The sequence below is a fragment of the Camelus dromedarius genome, chromosome 12 (assembly GCF_036321535.1).
Source record: "Camelus dromedarius isolate mCamDro1 chromosome 12, mCamDro1.pat, whole genome shotgun sequence".
Taxonomy (NCBI): domain Eukaryota; kingdom Metazoa; phylum Chordata; class Mammalia; order Artiodactyla; family Camelidae; genus Camelus; species Camelus dromedarius.
In genome coordinates, this window is record NC_087447.1 from 34,969,488 (window position 1) to 34,993,911 (window position 24,424).

A 24,424-nucleotide genomic window follows, 5' to 3' on the forward strand; every position below is an offset into this window, starting at 1 on the left:
TGGTCCCTTCTGGCTTTTTTTTTTTTTTTCTTTTCTATTCCATTCAGCTTCCTGGCTCACACTCTATTCTCTCTCCTAGCAAAAGTGCCTCAGACCCAGTTAATATTTCCAAACAGCCTCTGCCCTGCCTCACCCAGGCCCTGCCTCTGACTCAGTTTGCCTGATGCTTTTACCAGACCTTCAAGTGCCAGGATCTTCCTGGCCTGAATACAGAAGGGTTCAGTCAGAGGCTGAGGGTGGGGGCCCTGATGGAGGACTGGACCCCACAGTGAGGGACAGCAGGAGCTAGGAGCCTCCCAGGCTGCAGGTAGGAACAAACCTAGCTCTGTCCCCTCCGTAAGTGCATACAAGCCCTATGAGAAGTGGCTTTACAAACGATGAAGAGCAGAGCAGATGGCAGACAGCATCGTCATGAAGGATACAGAGCCGGACACAGGTGGCCCTGGCTCTCTGGGCCCAGAGTTGGCACCAGGGATGTCTAGGGCTGAAACCAGAGGCAGATAGAGATCAGAAGTACAAAGTCATTTGTGATCAAGGTGGATGTGTAACCAGCACAGGCTTGGTCAGGATTCTAGTCCCAGGTGGAGGAAAGAGAGCTGCAAGGGTGGACAGGGCTGCAGTCCTAGAAGGCAGATGACCGAGACCAAGACTCTGCCTGGCAGGGCATTGGGCGAAAGGCCAGGCACTGGGATTGGACCAGTGTCAGAGCCAAACAAGCAGCAGTGAGGCTGAGTGTTGTGAAAACTTTTAACAATAATATTAGTTACTATTTACATAGCATACTCTGTACTAGGAACTCTTACAAGAGTTTTATGTTTTCTGGTCTCAGTAATACTTGTGTTTGCTACTACTGCTGGTCCATTTTACAAATGAGAAAACTGAGGCACAGAGAGTGTGAGTTAAACTCCTGATCTCCTCCAAGGCTGGCAGCATGACCGCTCTCATTCTCAGCTTGAAATCAGCCATGATAGGAGCATTTACACCAGGGAAGTCGGCAAATGCCACAAATTGTGGCTATTAAAATTTTTTATTAAAAAAATTTTTTTTCTGAGAACCAATTTACTAGCACACAACTAGACTCATCCCAGAGCCTCCATGGACCTCACCTGTGGGAGAGAAGGCCTGTATTAACTGAGAAGCAAGCAACGCCTGACACACTGGATGATGACAGCATTTTTAGGAGCTTAACGGGCCCTGTCTAAGCATTCTGCACGCATGTCATGTAAAAACTTCGTGTGAGGGTCAAAATTAACTTCTTCTCCATAAGTAACCTCTCAGGTGTAGACACAGTTATCCCCGCTTCACAAATGAGGAAACTGAGGCACGGAAAAGTCAAGTATCTTACTTAAGATCAGGCAGCCAGTGAGGGAGCCTTGGTTCATACTCAGGGAGCCCAGCCCCAAAGCCTGAGCTTTGTGGCATCTTTGATGAGCCATTAATACACAATCGAACTCTAGCCCATTTTTCATTTATTTTTTTGAGAATATATCTTGAATATCTGCATGGTGTCAGGTAGAGTATTAAATACAGGAAACAGAACATTCACATCAGAAGCTGTACACCCAGTGGTCTCAATAAAGCCTGGGCCTGCTGTGGAGGCAAAGTGAGTTTGAAGCCTGCTTCTGCCAACTTACCAACTGGGTGACCTTGAGCGAGTGACTCAGTCTCTCCAAGTCCTAATATCATGTGTAGGAGGGGGAGGAGAACTGTGTTTAGCTCATAGGGTTGTAGTGAGAAGTGAATAATGATGTCATGCACACACAGCACCTGGCACAGTATCTAGCTCTCAGGACGCGCTCGAAGGAAGGAGGCTGCCTTGACTGTAAACCAGTTTGTGTACAGGTAGCTCCGTGTGAGGTGGGGATACAGACATCAATAGATAATCACCAAGCAGAGCATGAGAACAGAAGAGGAAGATAGCCAGTTCTTCCTTAGGGAGTAAGGGGGTTTCTCCTGAGGGAGGGGTCACATTTGAACAGGGTCTTAAGGGTTTTCCAAGCAGACAAGGGAAAAGAGGGCTTTTCCACTGAGGGGGAAAGTACATCCCAAGGCATTATAGGTAGGAGTGAGCGTCAAGCAGAATGGAAATACCGAAACACCTCCCTCCCCAAGAGGTGTGACCATGCCTTCACATTTGTAATTGCCTGTTTTCTTGTAAATTAAACGTATACCTGGGGAAGGGGGTTGGTTGTAGAAACGGAGCAGAAGGGGGTGTTTTCAGAATCTGAGAGCAGAGGGTTAAAACAGATGACCTTTGAACTCTGAAATCCCTTCTCTTCCATTGATATTCCTCTGGACTCCTGTTCACCACACAGATAGGACTGTCTGCAGTAGATACTAATCAGCACAGATGAGCTTGGCCTCCATTGGTGACTGGCTGTGGTGGGAACTCCCTCACCACTTGAAGGTTGGGCAGCTTCTGCCCCAGGATCCCTGGACCAAGGCTGTTTCCCTGGTACTGGGAGCGCCCTCTGCTGGTTCACTGCTGCTCCACCACTTCCACCTCAACCTTGACAGCCCCAGAATTGAAACGACCTTAAGGAAAGGCCCGTGAAAGTCATTAAATTCAATTCCTTTGATTTTCGTTTTTGGTTACTGAGACTCAGGTTAGCGGAAGTGATTCGCCCAGAGTCACACCGTGGCCTAGGACTAGAACTCAGGGCTGCTGGGTCTTTAGCCACAGAGTGCATTTTTTCCTCCAGTGATGGAGCACAGCTGCCACCTTCATGCACAGTGTCCACTCCAGCCAGTCTCCCAAGGACAGCTCTCTGGGGCTGCTACTTCAGGTGGAGAAAGCTGAGGTCAGGGTCCAGGGCAGGACTTCCTGTCACTCTGTTCCTGGAAGACACACAAAGCTAATGGCCCCACAGCAGCGAGCTCCTTCAGAGCCATGGGAAGTGGAGTCTCCCTCAGGCTCCTTTGCTGACTCACCTACTGTGTGAGTCCAGCAGAGTCATTTTACCCCCTGAGCCTTAGTTTCCTTATCTGTAGAATGGAAGTGCTGCCCCCAAAGACCTATGGCGAGGGTTTTTAAAAGAACATCTACAATGCAATTGCTGTAGTCTGCTGTTTCATTCATGTTCACTCTCTTCCTGATTTCAGAGCATTGTTTTCAGCAAAGGCTGAAAGCAAGAAGAAAAGAGAGCTTAGGAATATGGGCAGTGAGGGGCAGATCTGTCATTACTAGCTGTGTGACCTTGGCCAAGTCACTGCACTTCTCAGAATCTCCATTTTCTCATCTAGAAACTACAGGTAATGATAGCATGTTCTTCCTAGGGCTGTCGTGAGGATTAAGGTCTGCCATCCGTCTCTGAAAAGAAGAGGAGAGGGGAGGAAAACACAAAGGAAGAACATCCCAAATGAGCACCTCAGTCCATTTCCCTATCCATACTCCCTTCCCACATCCCCTTGCCAGACAGAATTTCTTTCTGTTCCTTGAGAGTGCCCCACTTTCTCTCACTTCCAGGCCCATTCATGTGCCTTCCCTCTGCCTAGAACACCCCACCTGCTCCTCTCTCACTCCACAGCTGCTGACCCCTGACTCCTCCTTCAGTTCTCATCATAGATTCCTTCCTGGGACTCTTCCCTGACTCCTCTGTCTCATTCGGGGCCTCACCTGCACCCCCACAGCACCCCCACAACACCCTACACTTCATCAAACAGGCCACCTGTGTCCCATTGCCTTTTGTTACCTGTACTCCCCCATTATGCCTTGAGAGCCTACAGTCCATTGTATCCCCAGGGCCTCACACTGTGGCTTGCACGTAGTAGGTGTTTGGTAAATACTAGTTGAAGAAATGAATGTTCCAGTCCCTGAATCAGGTAAAAGATGGAAAACTCTCTTACCCCTTTGCAGTCTGGGCCCCTCCAGCACCTCCATCTTCCCTTCTCTTGGGTGTCTGCCATTCCCACACCCATGCCCCTGTCTCCCACCAACAGAGCATGATGGAAGATAAGTCATCATTCATCTGGGTACATCCCAACAGAGAACACTCAGACCCTGTGTTTAGGATCCGGAACGCTCTGAGTTTGCAGTCTGCTCAGACGTGGGGACAGATGGCTGGACAGTGGACAGCTGGGCAGGGAGGGTAGGCAGCTTGGCAGGATGGAAATAGCAGTGAACTAAGCATTGGGAGCCCTGGGCTCAGAGCCTATCTGTTCCACGAGTTTGCTGCACGCATCAATCTGAGCTCTGTGGTTGCCGGCAACAGAAACTGACTGACTTAGGCAGGAAAGCTACTTGTTAGAAGGCTTTGGGCTCTGACACAGAATGACAGGTAACTGATCACTGGTCTTGGGCCATCCCTGGGGCAAGGGACAGGCAGAGCACTTGGGGAAGAGAGAGTTAACTCCCAAAGGGAACTCTGGATTTTTAACTACCTGAAAATAAGTGTTCACACACTGTGTGACCTGAGGCAAGTCACTTAACCTCTCTTGCCTCGATTTCCCCATCTGGATGTTCTGAAGCTGGCCTCTCTCTTCCATTCACATCTCCAGTGTGCCTTCTGCTGAGAAAGCTTCCTGCCCTGGCCCCGGATGGCACCCTTCCCCATCCAGACACTTTGGGAGGGATGATGAGGGAGCAGGTGTGTGCTTCCCTGTGGCCGCCCTAGGGAGGAGGGCAGGGCCTCTCCTTCTGCATGCTTTGCAACTCATTTGCATGAGGTAGTCAGCCTGGTTTTCTGTGAAGCCAACATGTCCTCTGCCCCTGCACACTGAACATGCTGATGAAAATCTGGACGGCATTATGGGTCTCTTTCTGGCCATGGTCTGACCGCCTTCTCCAGGTTAGGAAGCTCCTAGCTAGATTCTGTCCTCCTAGAGCCCCCAAAGCCACTAATCCTAAGGCCCTGCCACTGCCCTCCATTTGACCTTTAACTTGTACATCAACAGGCTTGAGCCCTGAACACCTGGGATGCAGAGGTGACAGGGGGTAGGGATATTCCCATGTCACTGGATGCCTGGTGGGAGAGGCAGGTGCACAAACAGCTAACTATAGCAGCAGAACCAAACAAGAGACAGAGAGGAGTATGAGCCCAGGGTGTGGGGGAGCCCGGAGGTGGGAGATCAGCCGGTGCTCCATAGAAGAGGTAATGTTGAGAATGAGTAAGATTTGGCAGGAGAAGGAAAGGAAATTCCAAGCTGAGGTAACAGCAATAACAAAGACTTAGAGAAGTGGGAGTGGGCAGGTTTGATTCAGAAAATAGAGATGTCTGGAGGGGTCAGGGCTTCAGGAGAGTGACAGAGCTTCGTGTTGACAATGTGGGATGTCTGGAGGGCCCTGGGGAGCATGAAGCCCAACGTAGAAGGCATGTCTGCCTGGGGTTGGGTTGGAGGTTCCTGGGGCCTCAACCTTCTACCCAGGAATCCTGGTTTCAGCATCCCAGCTCCTCCTTGCCCCTCACCCACCTTGGAAGAAGGTGCCAGCTCCTCTGCCTCCCTCCCCAGACCTGTCAGCTATTTCTCTGCATACGTCCTGAGCAAAGCTGGCATCCGCTCCAGGGTGCATCCTAACAGCACTCGCCCATCCACCTGCCCACCCACCCTCCCACAGCAGAGGTGAGGTGCTCCCAGCCCATCTTAGGCAGGCCTCTGTTAGAATGCTGCACCCAGCCCATAGCATTACAGGTTCTGTGTCTCCCCCACCAGCCACAAGTTCCAGGAAAATAAGGTGGGCTGGTCCAGGCCGGGTCTCTAGCACCCAGCCTGGTGGAGTAGCTGGGGGTACATAATACCTTCCCACACAAATGGACAAATGATAGTGATGACATTCAGGCTTCTAGGGGCCTAGAATCTGACCACCTTACTTTATAGATGAGGCCTCAGGGGCCCAGGGTGAGAGAGGATTGACCAAAGTTGTAAGCTTGTTGGGAGCAGAGTTTAAAAGTTGTTTGTAGCAGCACTATTCACAATAGGCAGAAGTGGAAACAACGCAGAAGACCATCATCATCTGATGGATGCATAAAATGCAGTCTATGCATAAAGTCAAATACTATCCAGCCGTTAAAAAGAATTGAATACTGGTATATGCTACAACTGGGATGAACCTAGAAAATGTTACGCTAAGTGAAAAGAGCCAGACACAAAAGGCACATAGTATCTGATTCCATTTATGGGGAATATGCAGAACAGGCAAATCCGTGAGAGACAGGAAGCAGGTTAGTGGTTGCAGGGGCTGGGGAGGGGGGAATCGGAGTGACTCCTTCATGGTAAGGGCTTCCTTTTGGGCTGATGAAACTGTTCTGGAACTAGATAATGGTGGTGGCCACACAGCATTGTGAAAATATTAAAAATGCCACTGACTTGTATGTTTTCTAATGGCTAAAATGGTGAATTTTATGTTAAGTGAATTTTACCCCAATTAAAAAAAAGGACCCGTTTGGGACCAGATCAGCTGCCACCAGCTGGGTCTAATGTCCATTCCTCAGACATGTACTGCTGTTTGCCCTTCCTGTTGCAGACCTGGCCAGCCCAGGGATGGGGAAGCCCGTGGCGTCTCTCAGTTCCGGGGAAGCCTCCCAGTCATGTGGAGGAGGGATGCCCTGCTCGGGAGGCAGGATTCCCAGCAGTGAGGCCTGCTTCCTGCTCATGTGCCTCTGTGGAGGCCTGGCCTCCATCACTTCCCCACCCTGCTGACCAGCCTGCTTCCAGTTAATCCCAAATATCCCAGACATCTCAGGCCTCCGTGCCTTACTTCTGCCATTTGCACTCTGAAGGAAGTCCTTCACTTGTGACCCATCATCCACCTGGAGACATCCTTTGAGAACCAGCCCTATCATGCCCTTCCAGAAGACTCCCCCGACAGCCCCCTCCCAACAAGACAAGCTGAGCGCCCCAAGGTGTCACGTGCATACAATCTATTAAAGCAGGTGTGGGGTCTTCCCTGGAAGACTGGCGGCTGTGGAGGGAAGGGCCTGGCTTGTTTGTCATTGTGTTCCTGGGAGAACTCTGCTGCTTGCTCACAGGAGGTGCTCAGCAAATGCTTGTTGAATGAGGGGTGGTGGTTTGGAAAAGTTCTTTTCCACCCCCACCCCCAGACATTCTCCGTCAGTGAGGGAAGGACAGGCAGGGTGATCGCCAAGTCCCTTTATCTCTGGGTTTCTCTGGTTTTGAGAGCAGCAGTGGGGGGCCAGCCCAGCAAGTTGCTGCCGTGGTCACAGACCAGTTTTCTGGTCCTGTTGCCTGGCTGAGAGAGGTGGGGAAGGAGCGAGGAGGAGCCTGCAGTCATCTGCTACAAACAGGCTTTCTTCTCTTGGTGAAGAGGATGGAGGGCAGTGCCCAGAGACTGGTCTTCTCCAATCAGCCTGAACGGCCCATCTCTTCTCTTTGGAAATCTAATTAAAACCCTCCTCCGAACAGCCTAGACATGCAGACTTTGGCGAGGTTGCCTGGAGCCCTTCAACTCCAGGGCCGAGAGCAGGCTCTTGCTGCATTTTCCTCTACAGATGAGAGGTGCTACTCTTTCTGCTTTCCTGATTATGAAATTAGTCATTTTCCAGGAAGCTTATTTATAGAGTCTGCTGCACACATGCAGTGCTGAGCTATTCTGAACACGGCTTGGGGCCTGGGAGGCTTAAGGTGTGAAAGCAGCTGTGAGTCACACACGGGTCCCCTTCCAGAGGTATCTGGATACCGGGGTTACCTTTTTGCACCCAGCCAGGGGCCAGGCCTCTGGAGCCACCCTCCAGCGGGGACACTCTTGCAGATCAAGAAAGAAAACTCTCCGCATCAGGAGGTAGGGGATAGGTGGTCTCCATCCCAGTTCACGTGGCCACCCACTCGGTGTATCACCTGGGGCAAGTCAGATCTCTGTTCTGTGCCTCCATTTCTGCTAAATGAGGGGCCTTCCAGATGTGCGATTCTGTGCCTGCTCTGGGTAGCAGCTGTGGAGGAGGGTTCCGGAGACCTGCCACAAGGCAGCTCAGATAATGGCCGTGTTTGAGGTTCCTGATGTTTTTTTCAAGAAGGTCAGGGCAACATTCATTTATTCAACAAGTGTTTATTTATTTATTGAACACCTGCTATGAGCCAGGCACTGTGCGAAGCTTTGAAGGTACAATGGTAAATAAAACAGAAGTGGTGGTTCCTACCCTCATGTCACTTACACTCTAATGCTAATCAAAGGCATGAGTTAATATGAAACTTCAAATTCTGTCAAGAGCTATGAGTAAAAAGTACTGGGAAGTAGAGCTCAGGGGCTCTCCAGTCAGGGAGAAAAACATGTGCAGAGGCACTGTGAAGGAAGGAACCCATCCGGTACAGCTCGGTACAGAGTGCAGAGGTTAAAGGGGAAAGGGGCATGAAATAAGGTTGGAGGGGTAAACAGGGATCAGACCATGCAAGATCTGATAAACCATGTCAAAGGATTTTTGTCTTTGTTCTAAAAAAGTGCATTAAAGTCTTTTTTAAGGGAAGTTGTATGATAAATGCTGCGTTTTGAAAGAGCTGATTCTAGCTCAGGCCTGCCCCATCCAGTTGCACAGGTTATAAACTGCACAACCTATGAAGCCAAATGTATCAAAGCCATGTGGAGAATGTTTTGGAGGCCATCCTGAGTGGGAGCTGGAGACCAGCTAAAAGACTGCCGCAGTAATCTAGGCAAGAGATGCGGCCCTGGACCAAGATGTAGGTGGTGAAGAGGGAGAAAAGTGGAGAGACTCCGGAGACATTTAAAGGGCCTTGAAGATAGTAGCACTCTCTCTGCAGGAGAGCTGGGCTCTGGGATTTGGGATTCTCAGAGACCCTGCCAACTAGAGTGAGGGGAAAAAAATGCAGTGCCGGCTGAGACAAGAAGATGTCAAAGTGAAAAGGGTCATCCTTAACCCAGCCTGTGTGCCCTTAACTGTATCAGATCTGCAGCTCAGCCTGAAATCAGCCTCAGGACCAGTCTGAGAGGTAGGAGTGCAGGGCTCATGGGCAGAGAGGCGGCTGACCTCTTGGACTTTTTGAAAGTAGTATGCTAGCAAGGCTATAATAAAGTTTCTTTTGGTTGCCAGTTTCGGAAATCAAATCCTGCTGGCTTAAGCTAAAATGTTGGAATTTATTGGAAGGATCCTGGGGCATCTCATGGCCTTGACAGACAGTGTTGCCCAATCAAGACTCAATATGGGCAGGAATGAAGCCGCTCCGAGGCCCTGGGCAGCAGATGGTTTTGGACCTTCTCTCCAGGGCACTGTGGCTCTAGGCCTCCAGAATGCATCTGAAAAGTGCAGGGAGTTCAGGGTTTGCAGATACTAACTACATATATAAAATAGGTAAACAACAATGTCCTACTGTAGAGCACAGGGGACTATATTCAATACCTTGTAATATCCTATAATGAAAAAGAATATGAAAAGGTATATACATGTATATGTATAACTGAATCACTATGCTGTACACCAGAAACTAACACGACATTGTAACACAACATTGTTGACTATGCTTCAACCAAAAAAAAAAAAAAAAAAAAAATGCAGGGTAGAGGATCTGCTTGGCCCAGCCTGGTTGATGTGTCCAGCCATGGATCAGTCAGCTACTGCCAGGGGTCAGACATGAAGGGCAGGCAGAGCCACACACCTGCACAGCAGGCCATTCCCAAAGCCGGAAGCCCTGCATGCAGCACAGTTGCCCTCAGGATATGTCAAACTACAAACACTTTCTGGGCTCTGGCTAATCTCCAGCAACCTTCTCCCAGCTCACTGGGTAAAGGAGAAGAGCTAGACCCCAGCACAGTCCTGGAAGGTGACCTGAGGAGCTAGAAAGAGAGTTTTCTGATTTCAGAAAGAAATAGAACATTTAGAATATGCAACTGTATATACAGCTCCGTTTTCTAGCTCTTCCTGGAGACGAGGTTTGCATGCCACTTTTTATTACACAAGGCACAGGGAATGTGCAAAATGTGGGGAGGTGGACACAGACTGTCTGTTACCCAAATCCCTCTTGCTCACCCATGGTTCAGACCCATAGGAACTAGGAGGCAGAACTGCACAGCAGTGAGAGGGAGCCTGGAGTCCTAAACTGTAATTTCATGCCCAGCTCCAGCCTAATGAGCTGTGTGACCTTAGGCAGGTTACTGAACTTCTCTGAGCTGCTGGAATGATCCCTAACTCACGGAGTTTTGATGAAGACTCAGTGTGATAAAGTCTGTAAAGTGCTTTGTACATAGTAAGCCCTCCTTCCATGGTAGAGAAGGTGGTGATGCTGCTGCTGATTATTCCACCTGGAAGACATCTGTAGAATTCTGCTCTTGCCTGTGCGGCTTGACTCCTCCGTAGGTTGGTCTTTGCCTCAGTTCCCCCTAATGGGATGGAGTTATTTCAAGGAACACAGAGCAAGAAAGGAAGGCTTTTTTTTTTCTCTTTGCTTAGGGTTTTGTCTGGATCCCGGCTCAACAGCCTCATCTCACATTTTTCATCCTGCTGCAGGAGTGAGAGAGAGAACCACACTGCTGATGACTCCGAGGGAGGGGCCCTGGACATGTGCTGCAGCGAGAGGCTGCCAGGTGAGTCTTCCCAGCACCCAGGTGCCTCCTGACCTCCGAATGGAGGGAGAGCCCCTGTTGGCACTGGGGCTGGAGGAGAGCCTGGAGAATCTGTGCATTTGAGAGGAGTGACTCAGCTCGTCCGTGGGTCTTCGTTTAAATGGGGATTTGTTTTTCTAATCCCTGTTGTCTTTCGGACCTGTTATCATTTGTAGCTGCTCTAGGCTCAGTTGGAGGGGAGAGCAGGCTGCTGAGGGTGTGCAGGAGGGTGGAGAAAAGGGTGAAGGGATGGGGAGTCTGGGCCTGATTGGGACATGACCACTGACCAATGGTGTGTTGGGCAGACTTCAAAAGGTAAGATTAGGAAATACAACCTGACTGTGGCATGAACCAAAAGTGGGATGGATGATGTGGAGAAATTTCTTGATAGTTACGAAGCCTCTGTCATGATCTGTGAATGTCAGATCATGCTGCTTGAGCCGGGTTGACTGTATTGTGGGGAGCGTGGTATCTGGACCACGGGCCATTGCAGTCACTGCAGAGACATCACCAAGGCAGACTGCCCATGGGGTGGCAACTCGTCCCAGTTGTAGGCCAAATACCCAACTCATGACGAGCAGCCTTGGGAGGAATGGAAGAAGGAGGGCAGGGACATTTTTTGTGTTTTTTAATTTTTATAAGTGTTATTGTTTTTTTTCTCCTTATAACAAATAATCATTGTAGAAATGTTAGAAAATAGAGACAAGTGAAAAAAAGAAAAGAAAAAACCCCCATGATCCTATGACACTGCATACATTTTCATATCTCTCCTTCCAGACCTTTTTGTTAAGGAAAAAACAACAGCTCTTGAATTCTAATTTTGAAGTCTCAAACATGTATCTTGTGAGAAACCTCATGACTAGCGAAGAACCTGAGGGTCTAGTCTTCAGTGACACTCTTTTAGATAGACGTGGGAAACAATTAGATGTGACTCTAAGGCAATAACTCTAAAATAAACGGTTGTTTTAGTCACCCTGTGAGCCAGTGCCCCAGCGCCCCAGCTACTGATGAAGTGCCTCAAGCATCCCGGTGAGCATGGAGCCCTTTGATGCAATTCACACCTTATCCAGTAGGGGGTGCCCAAAATACTTCTGGCGGCCTGTTGAGATGGTCAAGGATGGATGCCATCGCATAGGAGTCTGCCGGGACCTGAAACGGCTGGCTTGAGGAAAAGAAGTCTCCACATCTCCAAAGGGATGTGAGAGCTGTCTGCAAACATCTGAAAGGCTGTCTTGTGAAGAGGAGAGCATGTTCATTCTGTGTGTGTCTTAGGAAGAGGGCATATATTTCATACACAGAAATTAAAGAGAGGACTGTTGGCCCATGGGATGCAGAACTTTCTGACTCTAAAAGTAGTCCAGTCATGGAACTTGATCACTCGGGGGGAAGAAAATGAGTGTTCCATCACTGGAGGCATTCAAGTATTGCCTGGATAGACATTGGAGAGGAAATTTCCACAATGGGTGGGAGGTCGCAATGACATCACAAGTCCCTTCCAACTATGAAACAGCTCTGTGATTCAGATATGAGTCATAGAATTCAGAGATGATTCTACAACCAGGGATGGCCCCACTGGCTAGAAAAACTCCACAGAAAAATAGGACATGATGTATAGGAGTTCAGAGAGTAACCTGGTGTGGAGAGAGCATGGGGTCTGGCCTTTGAGTCTGGCTGTTCTGCATATGGGCTGTGGGTTTATAGACAAGTCACTTAGCCTTGCTGGTCCACTAGTCCTTTATTTGCAAATGGAAACAACAACAATATGAACATTTACCCTCATAAGGATTAAATCAACGTAATCACACAAGCATTTATTCAGCAGATACTTAGAGAGCACCTACTATGTGTCAGGTACTATCCTGAGTGCTTGGGATACAGTGGTGAATGAAACATAGTCCCTGCCCTGCTTTGGGCTGTTTCTGGAAAACAGGGTGAAGCCACCGCAGAGAGACCACAGTAATACATATGATATGTTTAATTCCAACCTGCTCTCCCATTCTGCCCGAAAGCCAACAACCAACATAGAATGGGAGAAGAGTATTGGTCATCTCCACTGGACCGCACACGTTGTCTTCCTTGTGGGGCAGGCACTGTACTATGTGCTTTTACAGGTACGCAGGAGGGCAGGGCCACTCATTTCTGACACTGCCTACCAGGAGATAGCCTCAGATCCCGCAGGTAAAGGGCTCAATCCCACAAGCCCGCCCTCCACTTCAGACACCAGTCGCAAGCCCAGGTTGTGACTTGTGCCTCTGACTCACCACAAATTTGAGGTTCTGACAGTTGCCTTCAACTCAAGACGCCAATTGCAAGTCCATGCTATTACCTGTCCTTCTGACCAACTGGTTATCTAGCAGGGGTTCCCCTAGCCCCCTCCTTGGGTTCAGTTAGTGTAGAACAACTCACAGAACTTGGAGAAACACTTTACTGACTACCAATTTATTATGAAAGGATATTAAAGGATATAGAGGAACATCCAGATGGAGGAGATGGCACAGGGCAAGGCATGGGGAGAAGGCACAGAGCTGCCATGCCGTCTCCCAGCACCTCTCTCCCCACCTGTCCACGTGTGCACCAGCCCGGAAGCTCTCCGGGGCCTGTCCTTTCGGATGTTTTTGGAGGCTTCATTACATAGGCGTGATTGACTAAATCGTTGTCATTGTTGAATGATTCAACCCCCGGCCTCTCTCCCCTCCCTGGAGGTCGGGCTTGGGACTGGAAAGTTCCAGTGTTCTGATCACATGGTTGGTTCTCCTGGCAACCAGCCCCCACCTTTGTGCGATCCCACAAGTCACCTTCCCTGAGGCATTTTTTCGGGAACTGAGGACAAGAGACCAAATATTATCCCACTGCTCTTATAGCTCAGGAAATTCCAAACGCTTTGGGAGTTGTGAGTTAGGAACTGTGGATGAAGACCAAATATATATAAGAAATACATATTTTAATTATCTGAATGACCAATTATGTATTTCTTTTAAGTCATAAGTCACAATATCACAACGTGTGTCTCACGTCGTCCTCTCTGCTACCCTCTCTGCTGGTCGGTATTATTTGCTGTCCTCATCTTATAGAAAAAAGGATCAAGGTCCAGGGAGGCTAGAGATTCTATGTAGGGTTACTTAGCTCATGTTTAGTAGAGTGAGGATTCGCTCCAGGGAGTTTCTTTCCAGAACCCATGCTCCTGGCCACTACCCTATTCCTCCTCCTTTGTCACCAGGGAGCCATCATCAACTCCTGGCACCCTGTGGAGGGAGGCAAGAACTAAGTCCTGTCCCCAGGGAGGAGTCGAGCAATGTCGCTGTGCCTGTCCCCATCTGTGTCCTTCTTCTGGGAAGTCTGGGAATTTATGTGCCCCTCTAGGCTCCCACGATGCTGTCTTGGTGTTGAAATAACTTTTTGCCTGTTTCCTCCATGAGAGGCAACTATGTCTTTATTCCATCCTCTGTGACCAACATTCATTGATTCATTTCTTCATTCACTTACTGACTATTCATTGACCACCTCCATGTGCTGGGCACTCTGTGAGCACTGGAGAGTCAACGATGAACCAACCTGAGAAAATTTCCCACCCTCACGAGGCAGTATTGTGTACTAGTTAAGAGCAGGCATTCTGGACCCAGGCTTGGCTCCACCATTTACCATTGGGGTGATCGTGGGCAAGCTATGTAACCCCTCTGTGCCTTCCATTTACAAGGTGGCAGGTGTAACATTCAGTACCATGTAGAGTTGTTGGGGGATTAAATGAACGACCGGAGCTCAGAACAGTGCCTGGAATGTAGCAAGTGATACATAGGTGTTTGCTATTAAGGCAAAGATAGAAAATAATTAAGTGAAATACATAGTACAGCAGATGGTGATAAGTGCTTTTAAGAAAATTAAAGCCGAGAAGGGAGGAGTGGGAAAGGACGGCGGGGGCGGGGTGGAAGGCGGTTGGCACTGAAAATAGGGTGGTCTTGGAGCTTGGTAAAGAATAGACTTCCACCCTGTTTGTGCAACCACTGACGTAAGCTGCAACTTGGACATAAAAGGAAATGGAGGTGTCTTGGCCCCCAGAATTGAGGCATTGGACTATTAGAATGAGCCCATGGGCACTGCAAGCAATTGCATAATGGTGGTGTAAAAATACAGCCCTCGAGTAATCTCTCCCCCTCCCAGCTGTCTTCCCCGCTGGGCAAGACTAAGAGGCGAGGCAGAGCGAGGGCCAACCATGCCTGGGTGACTCACTCATTCCCACACGCACTGCCAGGCGGAGGCGACATGGCCAACACTCTGGGCCGTGGTCACCCAGGCCGCGGTTACCCGGACCTGAGCCAGCGCCAAGCAGGTCATCCAGTCCTCCCAGATTGAGATTTCCTGGACGAAAACATCCTCAGGTATCGCCCACAGCTGTCCCAGAGATAGGCGCGCCCACGTGCACCCCCAGAGGCATTCCACGCAGGCGCTCACACGCTTGTGTTTGTTCTCACTTGTCACAGCCTCCTGCTCATGTACACACGTGCACATACCCACATGCAGTCCCCAGGCACATGCCCTGTCTATGTCTCACCCAGCTATGGGTGGGGTGGGGGGCGGGCACACACCCACCCTCGAGCTCCCACACCTTCCAGCCATCTTCTTCCTGCATACCCGCACCTCTTAGCTCCATGGCCCCATGGCCCACCCCTTTCCATGAGATATGCTTCTTAGAGCTAGGCACACCTGTTTGTTCTCTGTTCCCTCTGTAGGTCTCATTCCTTCCTGCAACCATGCCCCTTCTCACTCAGGCAGACAAGCAGGCACACTCCTTCCCTCCCGTTCCTGGCCCTCCTTGCACACAATTCCCAGGTCCACACACGTGCGCACACAGGTTTTTCCTCTCCCATGTGCACTTGCTCTGTTTCACGTGCTCATCCTCTTTTGCATTTCCCCTCGCTTGTTCACTTCCTTGCTCATGTGTTTGCTCACAGTCACCCAAACACACTTACACATCCACACTCACACTCTGCCCCCTTCTGTGTGTAGGTGTTCACATTTGTGTAGGGCACCCTTGCTGACACTGGGGCCTCTGCTCCCTCCTGAATAGCACCATGCAAGCCTAGCCTGGAACCAGTGGCTTCCTCAGGGGCACAGAGCAGAGGAAGGAGGTGGATGAGGCAACAGTAGGTGCTGGTCATGGCACAGTGTCACCACGAGTTGCTCCCTGTGTCTCCAGCAGGCAGGTTCATGGGCTGGCCTGCTCCTAACATTTATAGGGACCAAGATCAGACTGCAAATGGGGCCCCTAGTGGTGTGCCACCCCCTGCTCGGTCCTGCACTTCCAGGGCCCTTGTGTGCATGCATGGGGCATGTTCATCTGCACATGTAAGCGTGGTCCACATGCCACCCCCATAGCTGACCCTTGGGCATCTCTCAGACCTAAAGATACCCAAGTGGAAGGTTATGTCCACACTCAGAAGGGGGTACCTGCATTTATGCAGGCTTCAGATCATTTGGGCAGAGAGTTCTGGAGTCCCAGTAGCCAGAGCATGGCCTAGAAAGGAGGGCCTGGGCACAACGCCTGAGCCCTGTGGACCTCTCACCCCATGGGGAGTGGCATGGCCAGAGGAGAGGGAGCATAGGGCCCGGGTCTAAAGGCAGCACTGTTCTCGGGAACAAGGTGCCCCCACAGCCCTCCTACAGCCAGCAGTTGGTTGGAGCGATGGCAGTCACTGCCACCCTGAGAGTTAAGTGTGTCATGATTAGCTGGGCCCGGGCAAGGTTGTGAGTAGACGCCGAGGGCCTAAGTAGGCCAATGCCCATTTGGTAGGAACAGCTGACTTCCTCACACCTTAAGTCCTAGGACCTTGAAGGCTACCCCCAGCCCAGCCCTGGGCTCTGTTTCATCAAGGGTATTAGATGGACCCTCCTCTGAGGAGGACATAGCAGGAGACCACTGCCCATCCTGGGTGACCTTTTATAAAGCAAAGGGGAGGCACGTATTGAGGAAATCTCCGTTATCCTAATCATGCAGTGACTACCCCTGGCCATCAGGAAGGTCAGGCCGTAGCTTTCCCAGCCATCCCATCATGACGTGGATAGGGTCTTGGCCAGAAGCCAACAAGGGCCAACTGAAAAGGCAGCCTGACCTGTTATCGATTTGACAAACTTTTATTTAGCATCCACTTTGTGCCTAGTGCTGGCCAGGCACTGGTGATACAGTGAAGGGTAAGGCAGGCCTTGTCCCTGCACAGGGTGCCATGGAAGGGTGCAAAAATAATGTCACCTTCTCCTGGAAGAAATGGCCTTTAAACTCTAACCTGAAGGGTGAATGGGGTTTTGGTTCATGTCTTGAGGAACCGGCTATCAAAGCATTTTAAGGAACAGTTTAACCTCGGATTGGGCCTTGCCCCCCTAACCTGACAACTGTTGTTCTCACAGAGCCCCCTAATCTGGTGCCTGGTACTGGTTTAGACAGGCCTGGGAGCAGGTGCAGGAGCCCAGATGGACGAATGTAGAGACGACAGACCTGGATAAAGTATTTTTACTGAGATGGCACTTGTATCGTACCATCAGTGCTCAGCAGCTTAGGTGCTATTGACTTTTCTTTGTTTAATTGATAGCTCTGTTTTCATTCAAGAATTTTAATGCATTTAGAGGTTTATTGTTTATTGTGGCTGATGGCACAATGAATTATCTTTGAGTTGTCACAGTCCGCTTTTTTTCCAGTTAGCAGCATGTTTTTCTTTGTTGTTAATGGAGGTTACAGGGATTGAACCCAGGACCTCAAGCATACTAAGCATGCACTCTACCACTGAGCTATACCTTCCCCCCTAATTTGAGTTTTCAGAACAGAAATTAAAGAAAAACAAAGCACCATTTGGATGTGCTAAGAATTTGAATTTAGAGGGCAGTATGTAATGATATCATTGTATTGAGGAGAGAAGTACCAACCCGGGTACTCGCCGGTCAGCGACGGTAGAGGTTAACTATTCTCAGACACCAGGACGGATATGGAGGCAGGAGCCCATGTAGCTGGGTCTTGGGGTTCTAGGGGAAGACAGACCTGGGTTCCAGTCTCAGCTCTGCAGCTGACCAGCAGCATGACCTCAGGTAAATAGTCTGAGTGCTTTGAGCTCCAAATTCTTCACTCTAAAGTGAGGGTGGTAATATGATAAGATCTTCTCAGAGATTTTGTGAGAATTAAATGAGCTGATGCATATAAAATGTTGATTACACAGTGCTCGAAAAATGATAGCTAATAATGATGGTGACGGTTGTTCCACGATGTAGATGTGAGCAATAACAACAACAAAAAACCTTTGCATGTTCCCAGGGCCCAGGCATCAAGTCCCAGGCCAGTCCTTTAGAAATGGAGTGGATAGTACAGTTTTGCGAGTCTTTCACGACTCCCTACCGCAGGCCTGGGACCTCACAGAACCAGCAGACACATGTCGGAGTGTTGTCTACTTGCTGAGTCAGGTGGGAAGAGGGACCAGACTTGCTGCAGAAGCCAATCACCCGTTTTCCTTCACCAGCACAGAAACAGTTCTGATACTCTTGGGTTACCTGGATGTACGGTGAGTCTAGAAAGAGAGTCTTTGCAACAGGAAGAAAGAGGCCATCTGGTTCAGGCCCCTGCCTCCACACAGGCAGATGCTAAAGCCCTTTCAGATAAATGGACATGCTTTGTATAACTAAGATACGCGTAATGGATGCTGTCAGCTTTCCCCTTGGCCTGGCCCGGGGGCTAATCACCCCAGCTCTCAGGGACTTCTTTATACCTTAAAAAACAAAAACAAAAACAAAAGAAGCCTCTTCCTTCCTTTTAAGTTCATTTCTTCTTTTCAGGTCCCAGCATCGGCTTTGGTTATCTATTGCTGGCTAACTCTCCAAACTTAGTGACTTAAAACAACAACCATTTTATTTGTCTATGATTCGAAGGCTCGTGCAGGGCTTAGCTGGGTGGTTCTTCTGTTCCCTGTGGCATCAACTGAGGTCATTCACTCAGCTGCACTTACCTGGTTCTGGGCTAGAATAGAAGGTTCAAGAAAGCTTTTCTTACACATCTGGCACCTCGGTGTGAATACCAGGAGGCGGGGATCATTCAGGCACCTTGGAGGCTGTCTACCATACTGCTTAAGGGTTGAGTCCTTGAAATCCAAAGAGGCACATTCTCAGGATATTCCTATACAGTCATCCCTCGGCATTCACGGGGGGTTTGTTCCAGGACCTGCTGCAGATACTAAAATCCACCGACGCTCAAGTCCCTTATATAAAATGGCATAGTACAGTTGTGGAACCCTCAGATACAGAAGGTGCATTATATACAGAATGGTCTATGGGGGAAAAGAATCCACACACAAGGAGAGAAAAAATACCAGAAAATGTATCTAGAAGAAACCAGTGCCTTTCTCAGTGTGGTAGGATTATGGATGTCTTGGGTCTCCTTTAGGCTTTGACAGGTTTTTTTCCACTCATATTTTCCAAAATCATTTTTATAAGATTGGCCACCCTGAAATATTCATTCATCCTTGCCAGGCAGGAGTGGTAGCTGGGAGGAGTGGGGGCCCTCCAGGGTGAGTCACCTCCCTCCAAGTTGGGTTGCTCAGTCTGGCAGGCCCAGAACCTGGAGCTGACCCGGCCCCAGGGATCTTCGTGGGGGCTGGTTGATCCTGCAGGGGCATCTGTGAAGACAGTCACCAAGGCATGGAATCCCCCTCCCCCATAGAAAGCCAATGAAATGACTCATGTCATGTCGTGTTGGTGAACAGGCTTAGAGAAGGGGAGCCTCAGGGGTCTTTGTTCTCGCTAAGTCCGTGAGCCTTTCCTCCTGCAGGGGTATTGACTCCGGCAGCCAGAGCGCCTGCCCTAGGGCACAAGGAGCAACTCCTCTCTCTACAACTCTCCTGTTCCAGGTTGCAGACAGAATGAAGGGTCCTCTGCTTTCATTTATTCTCTCCCCCTTGGACCTTGGCCCAACTTGCAACTTAGCAGTTTGGTTTTGTTTTTATTTCTTTAATTTTTTTTTATTTTTTAGTGGAGGTATTGGGGATTGAACCCATGACCTCGTGAAGGCTGAGCATGCACTCTACCACTGAGCTATTTCCCTTCCCGGGTTTTGTTTCTATTTGGAGGAGGAGGGGGAAATGATTGTAGGTTTTAAAGTGTTGTCAGTCATGCTCTGTGCATGGCCCTGTTATCTTGAGGGGTCCCCACAAAGTCCCTCTCTGGTTTCATTCATTTACTTATTCTCCTCTTTTGCCTCCCACTGCCATGTCCCTTCTCCCCATAGTTAATGTGTTCTAATGTGTTTCATGTGCATTTTGTTTGCTTGTTTCTGTGTGCTCTTACAGAATAGGTGGCAATATTTTGTGTGCAAATACATTTTTTAAGTGTGTGTTTATTATGTTAGATCTCATTCTTTTCACTCAGTGCTCTGTTTCTAAAAATCCTTCCATGGTGCCACATGTACTCTGATCCTTTGCTCCTAAGGGCTGCCTAGTGTTCCTCATTGTGTCCTGCAAATGGCCTACCAGCTCCCCCAGGTGATGGGTATGCAGGTGCCCAGCTCCCCCCACCTCCACCACAGACAACACTGGAGGAAATTTGGGTTTACATGCTTCCTAGGACTATGTGAGAATTTCTTTGAGCAGAATCAATCATTTCCAGACTTTTCTACTTGCCAGACTGGTTCCAACAGCGAATCTGGGAGAAACTGGAGCACAGAGAGCCAGGAGGAAATGGTGTGGGTGGAGGCTGGGGAGATATGCAGGGGCCAGAGTGTACTGGGCCCTTATTGATGGCCATGGCAAGGATTTTTATCTTTATCCTAAAAACAAGTGGAAGCCATTGAATGAATCTAAAGCAGGGGCTCAGATTTTTTTTTTTTTTAAGCCAACAGTGAGTCTTTAGCCCTGGAGGAGCCCTTAAAGACCCCTGGGCACATTCTCTGAATTTACAGAAGGCCTCTGAGGCTCGCAGAGGCAGTGAGATGCCTGGGGTCACACAGCCCACTCATCACAGGGGCCTCTTGATGCTTTGCCAGAGTTGTAAATCTCCCCAGGTGCTGAGGGCGGCAGCCTCTGGAGGATTGGGATTGTCAGCACATCTGTCCCCAGAGGGGCTCGGGTTGTTCTTGCTCACCTCCTATCACCTGGGCTTTCCTAGACCAGGACCCACCGGGGAACCCCAAGCCAGAAGCCAGCCTTCTGCTGCCAGGGGGCCTGAGACCCTCCGATGCCCACAGGCAGCCCCTGTGAAATGTCCCATGCTGGCTTAATGAGTGAGAACCAGAGGGTTAAAGACATGCGTGCCAATCCTGGTTCTGCAGCTGACTCTCTGTTTCCTCATCTGTGAAATGGGAGGTGGAACAAGAGGTTCTCCCAAGTCTGTCCCTCCCTCCTCACAAGTTTGTGCTCAAGTCTCAGGCCCTTGGGACCTCTGGTACCCTCCGCCCAGGGCCTCTCTGTCAGTTCTTTTAGTTCTCAGCGTGGGCTGGAGGGAGGAGGCACTGCACCCTCAGAGTTTCATTGACCCTTTTCACCCTTGTACTTCTGGGCCTCCGCTCCAGGGAGGCAGAAAGAACTGAGCCATTGTTTGCAGCAACAAAGCTGTTTGTAATTTCAGATAGAACCATTTTATTATATCCCATCTGAAGAGCACTTGAGTTGCCTTTTGTTTTGAAGGCTTGTTAGCATTTCAGATTTAATTAACTGATAGAGACTAAGGTGCCCCACTTCCGCCACCCCCAGCCCAAGCCCACTCCATCCACCGACCCCAGGTGCCAACCGGCAGCCTCAGAGCCGCTGCCCACCTTGGGGCAGGGAGCCCACTGTCTACCCCCGCCCCCCTGCTAGGGGCTCACCAGGCAGATGGAAGCAGGGTACTGCTGCCTGGCCCTCATGCTCCCCTCCCCTCCTCCCCCTCCTCTCTAAATTCTGCTGTTTACTGAGCGTTCACCGCATGCCAGGCGCCAGGCTAAGAACTGTGCATTTTTTACCCTATGATATCCTCAGACAGCAAGTGGATCTGTTGTCCAGAGGAGAGATGAGTCACTTCCCCAAGGTCACACAGGTAGTAAATGGCAAAGTCAGGCTTTAAACCTAAGTCTGTATGACTCTAAAGCTTTTGTTAGGAGCCCCTACAGGGAGCTTTCTCCTCAGAAACAAGCCACTTGTGGGGACAAGAGGAGCTGCAGTGCGGACTGGACAGGGCCAGGTCCTAGCGATGGTTCTTGTTACAGGCGTACCTCCTTGTAGCACTTAGCTTTACTGTACCTGGTAGGTATTGCGTTTTTTACAAATTGAAGGTTTGTGGCAACCCCCCATCAAGCAAGTCTATTGGCGCCATTTATCCAAAAGCATTATTTTTTTGTGCCTTAAGGGAGGCACTAGGGATTGAACCCAGGAACTCATGCACACCAGGCATGTACTCTACCCTTGAGCTATACCCCCCACAAGCATTATTTTTAAATTAAGGTACGTACATTGTTTATTATGACATAATGCTACTGCACACTTAATAGACTGCAGTGAGTATAAACCTAGCTTTTGTATGCACTGGGAAACCAAAAACTCATGACTCACTTCATTGCAATGTTCGTTTTATTGCGGTGGTCTGGAACCAAACCCTCAATATCTCCAAGGTACACCTGTTCTTGGAAATCTGCCTGCCAAGAACATCCACACGGGTCCCGTTCTTGCCTCTTGACGTGCCCCATTCCCTAGCACAGCCCACTTAGGGGTCTGCAGACAGCATTCAGCCTTCCTGCCCCACTGTCTCTTAGCGTCTCCCTCTTCAGACTAAACATCAGACACCCATGGTTCCCTGACCTCTTCCTATCGTCTTGGTCCCAATCCTGCTTTTCTCTGCCCCTCTCTGCTTGGGACCTCCCCCCACCCCCACCCCATGTCAGAGTATGAGAGACTGTGCCAAGGGGAGAAGGCCCGTCTCCCCTCTATTCTGGGATGGCCCCTGTCCCCTCTGTCCTGGAATGGGCTGAAGCTCTTCTCAGGCCGCCTTCCCCCGACGGGGAGGAGGAAGAAGCAGCCAAGGCCCAGCTTGGGGTGGCAGCGTGAAGTCCAGTTAATAGAGCAGATGCCGGACCCAGACTAACTGTGTCTGAGTCCTGGCTCTTCTGTCCATGAGCCACGGTGGCCTTGGGCTGGTCACTTAGCCTCTGGGGCCTCTGTTTTCCTATCCATAAGCAGAGGACAGTCCTTTTCTGTATCTCGTACAGCTCTTGTGGGGACCGAATGAGTCAGCGTTTATGAAGCAGTCACGGGCTGCCTGAACCGTGCCTTTTGCTGGACTTGCTAAGAGAAAGGACCCAACACAGCTCTGTGGCTGGGAGGGGGCCATACTTGCGTAGCCCAGACCTCAGACCCACAGGATTCCCCTTTGTGTTGGCCCAAGAACCAGGGCCTCTGGACTGAAGCAAATTGCTGAGGAGAGTTCTGGAGAGTTCTTCATCAGACAGAAGAGAGAATAGTGCAGCTGCCCACCCCCTTCTTCGGGGTCCAGCTTCTCACCTTGCTTGAGGTGAGTTCCCAGAACATCCACTTTAAACACAACACACAAATTAAAAGTCCCAAACAAATGATTTTGTGGCCAACCTCCTGGGCCTGAGGTGCAGGTCCCCTCCTGCTTCACTGGCCTGTCTGCAGAAGGGCAGGGTGATTGCTTCAATTCAGCATCCAGATTTCCTGAGCACTGGCTGTGTCTAATCTCTCTCACCCTCCCGTCTTTCACGTAGCCACCCAGTTCCTGGGAGGGGACACAGACTCCACCTACTGATGGGAGGCATGGGGAAGAATCTGTGAATACATTTGAAGACCACCACAGGGATTAAGTTACAGAGGAGTAAACAGCTAGCCCCAAGTTCATAAATGGTGAGCACCAAAGTTCCAGGATCCTCCCAGGCCCAAATCAGTTTCCTTTTCCCAGGCCAGCCTGCCTGCCCAGGGAGTGCAGACGTGAAGAGATCCGGCCCTCAGCCAGCTTACCCTCCGGGAGGGATCAAGCACTCACTCACTGCCAGCCCAGGTCCCTGTCTGCCTGCTGCCTCCTTCTCTGTGGGTGCTGGCCTGATTGCTCACTGATCTGCAGGACTGCTGAGGTGGAGGGGCAGTGAGGAGCCAGTGCAGGTCCCCAGAACCCCACACCCACCATCAGTTTGCCTTTGGCCAGAGGGACAAGATTTTTTCACCAGGGCTGTTTCACCCCTACAGTCCTGCTGGTCAGCATTAGGATTGAGACATGAAACACCTGAGGGCACAGAGCAGGTGCTTGGTAAATGTTGGCCAAGTGAAAATATTATTTTGGGGGAATCTTCTTTCCCCATCACATCCCCTTTGACTCTGAGTTTACCTTCTACACAACCCCTAAAAGGTAGCAAAAGGACACCTCCTGTCTGCCCCCATGAGGACAGCTACCACAGCAGTGCCCATGCCCAGTGAGGCCAGCCACTCCCTCCCAGAGCCCAGGGCAGCGCTGAGACGTGTGACGATTGTGGTGACAGCAATGGCCGATTGGGCCTCTTCCTTCCAGACTCTTCACCCCTTGGCCCTTCTCGGTTTCCTTGGCAACACCTCCCTTGGTTCTGCATTCAGGGCCTACCCAAGCAAAAGTTCAAAATAGGCCTGGTAGGTGGCCCTCCCCATCCTCTTGTGGGTTTCCAGAACTTTCTATGGAATCCCAGGAAGATCATGTATTGTGGAGGCCTGGGTTCAAATCTCGGTTCTGCCATTCCTGACTCTATGACCCTGGGCAAGTCACTGAACCTCTCTGTGCCTCTTTGGCTTCCCAGGGGAGGTGTGGACAGTCATGTCAGCCCAGAGCCTGGCTGTGGGTGTAGAATAGCTCATGATGTGCCTGGCTCAGGGCTGGGGGAGAGGGAGCATAACAGGGCGAGTCTTCCCCGTTGGTTGACCCCTCCGCAGGTGGGCACTGTTACAGAACTGCCCA

General features: G+C 50.1%; 1 protein-coding gene and 1 non-coding gene across 5 annotated transcripts in view; one reads left to right on the forward strand and one right to left on the reverse strand.

Annotated features, from left to right (window-relative positions):
* PTPN5 (protein tyrosine phosphatase non-receptor type 5) overlaps window positions 1-24,424 on the forward strand; it is a 57,094-nt gene that overhangs the window by 12,431 nt on the left and 20,239 nt on the right. For 3 of the 4 annotated variants that reach the window (XM_010987463.3, XM_031459901.2, XM_031459899.2), the window contains exon 2: window positions 10,407-10,483. In XM_010987463.3, coding sequence (XP_010985765.3) covers window positions 10,459-10,483 — 25 coding nt within the window. In that variant the 5' untranslated portion in view covers window positions 10,407-10,458. Of the gene's footprint in view, window positions 1-10,349; window positions 10,484-24,424 lie in introns of all 4 variants that reach the window. The other variant, XM_064492513.1, reaches the window with a different exon arrangement.
* Window positions 21,841-21,912, reverse strand: TRNAT-GGU (transfer RNA threonine (anticodon GGU)). The gene has a single exon. It is a non-coding gene; the product is annotated as a tRNA-Thr (tRNA).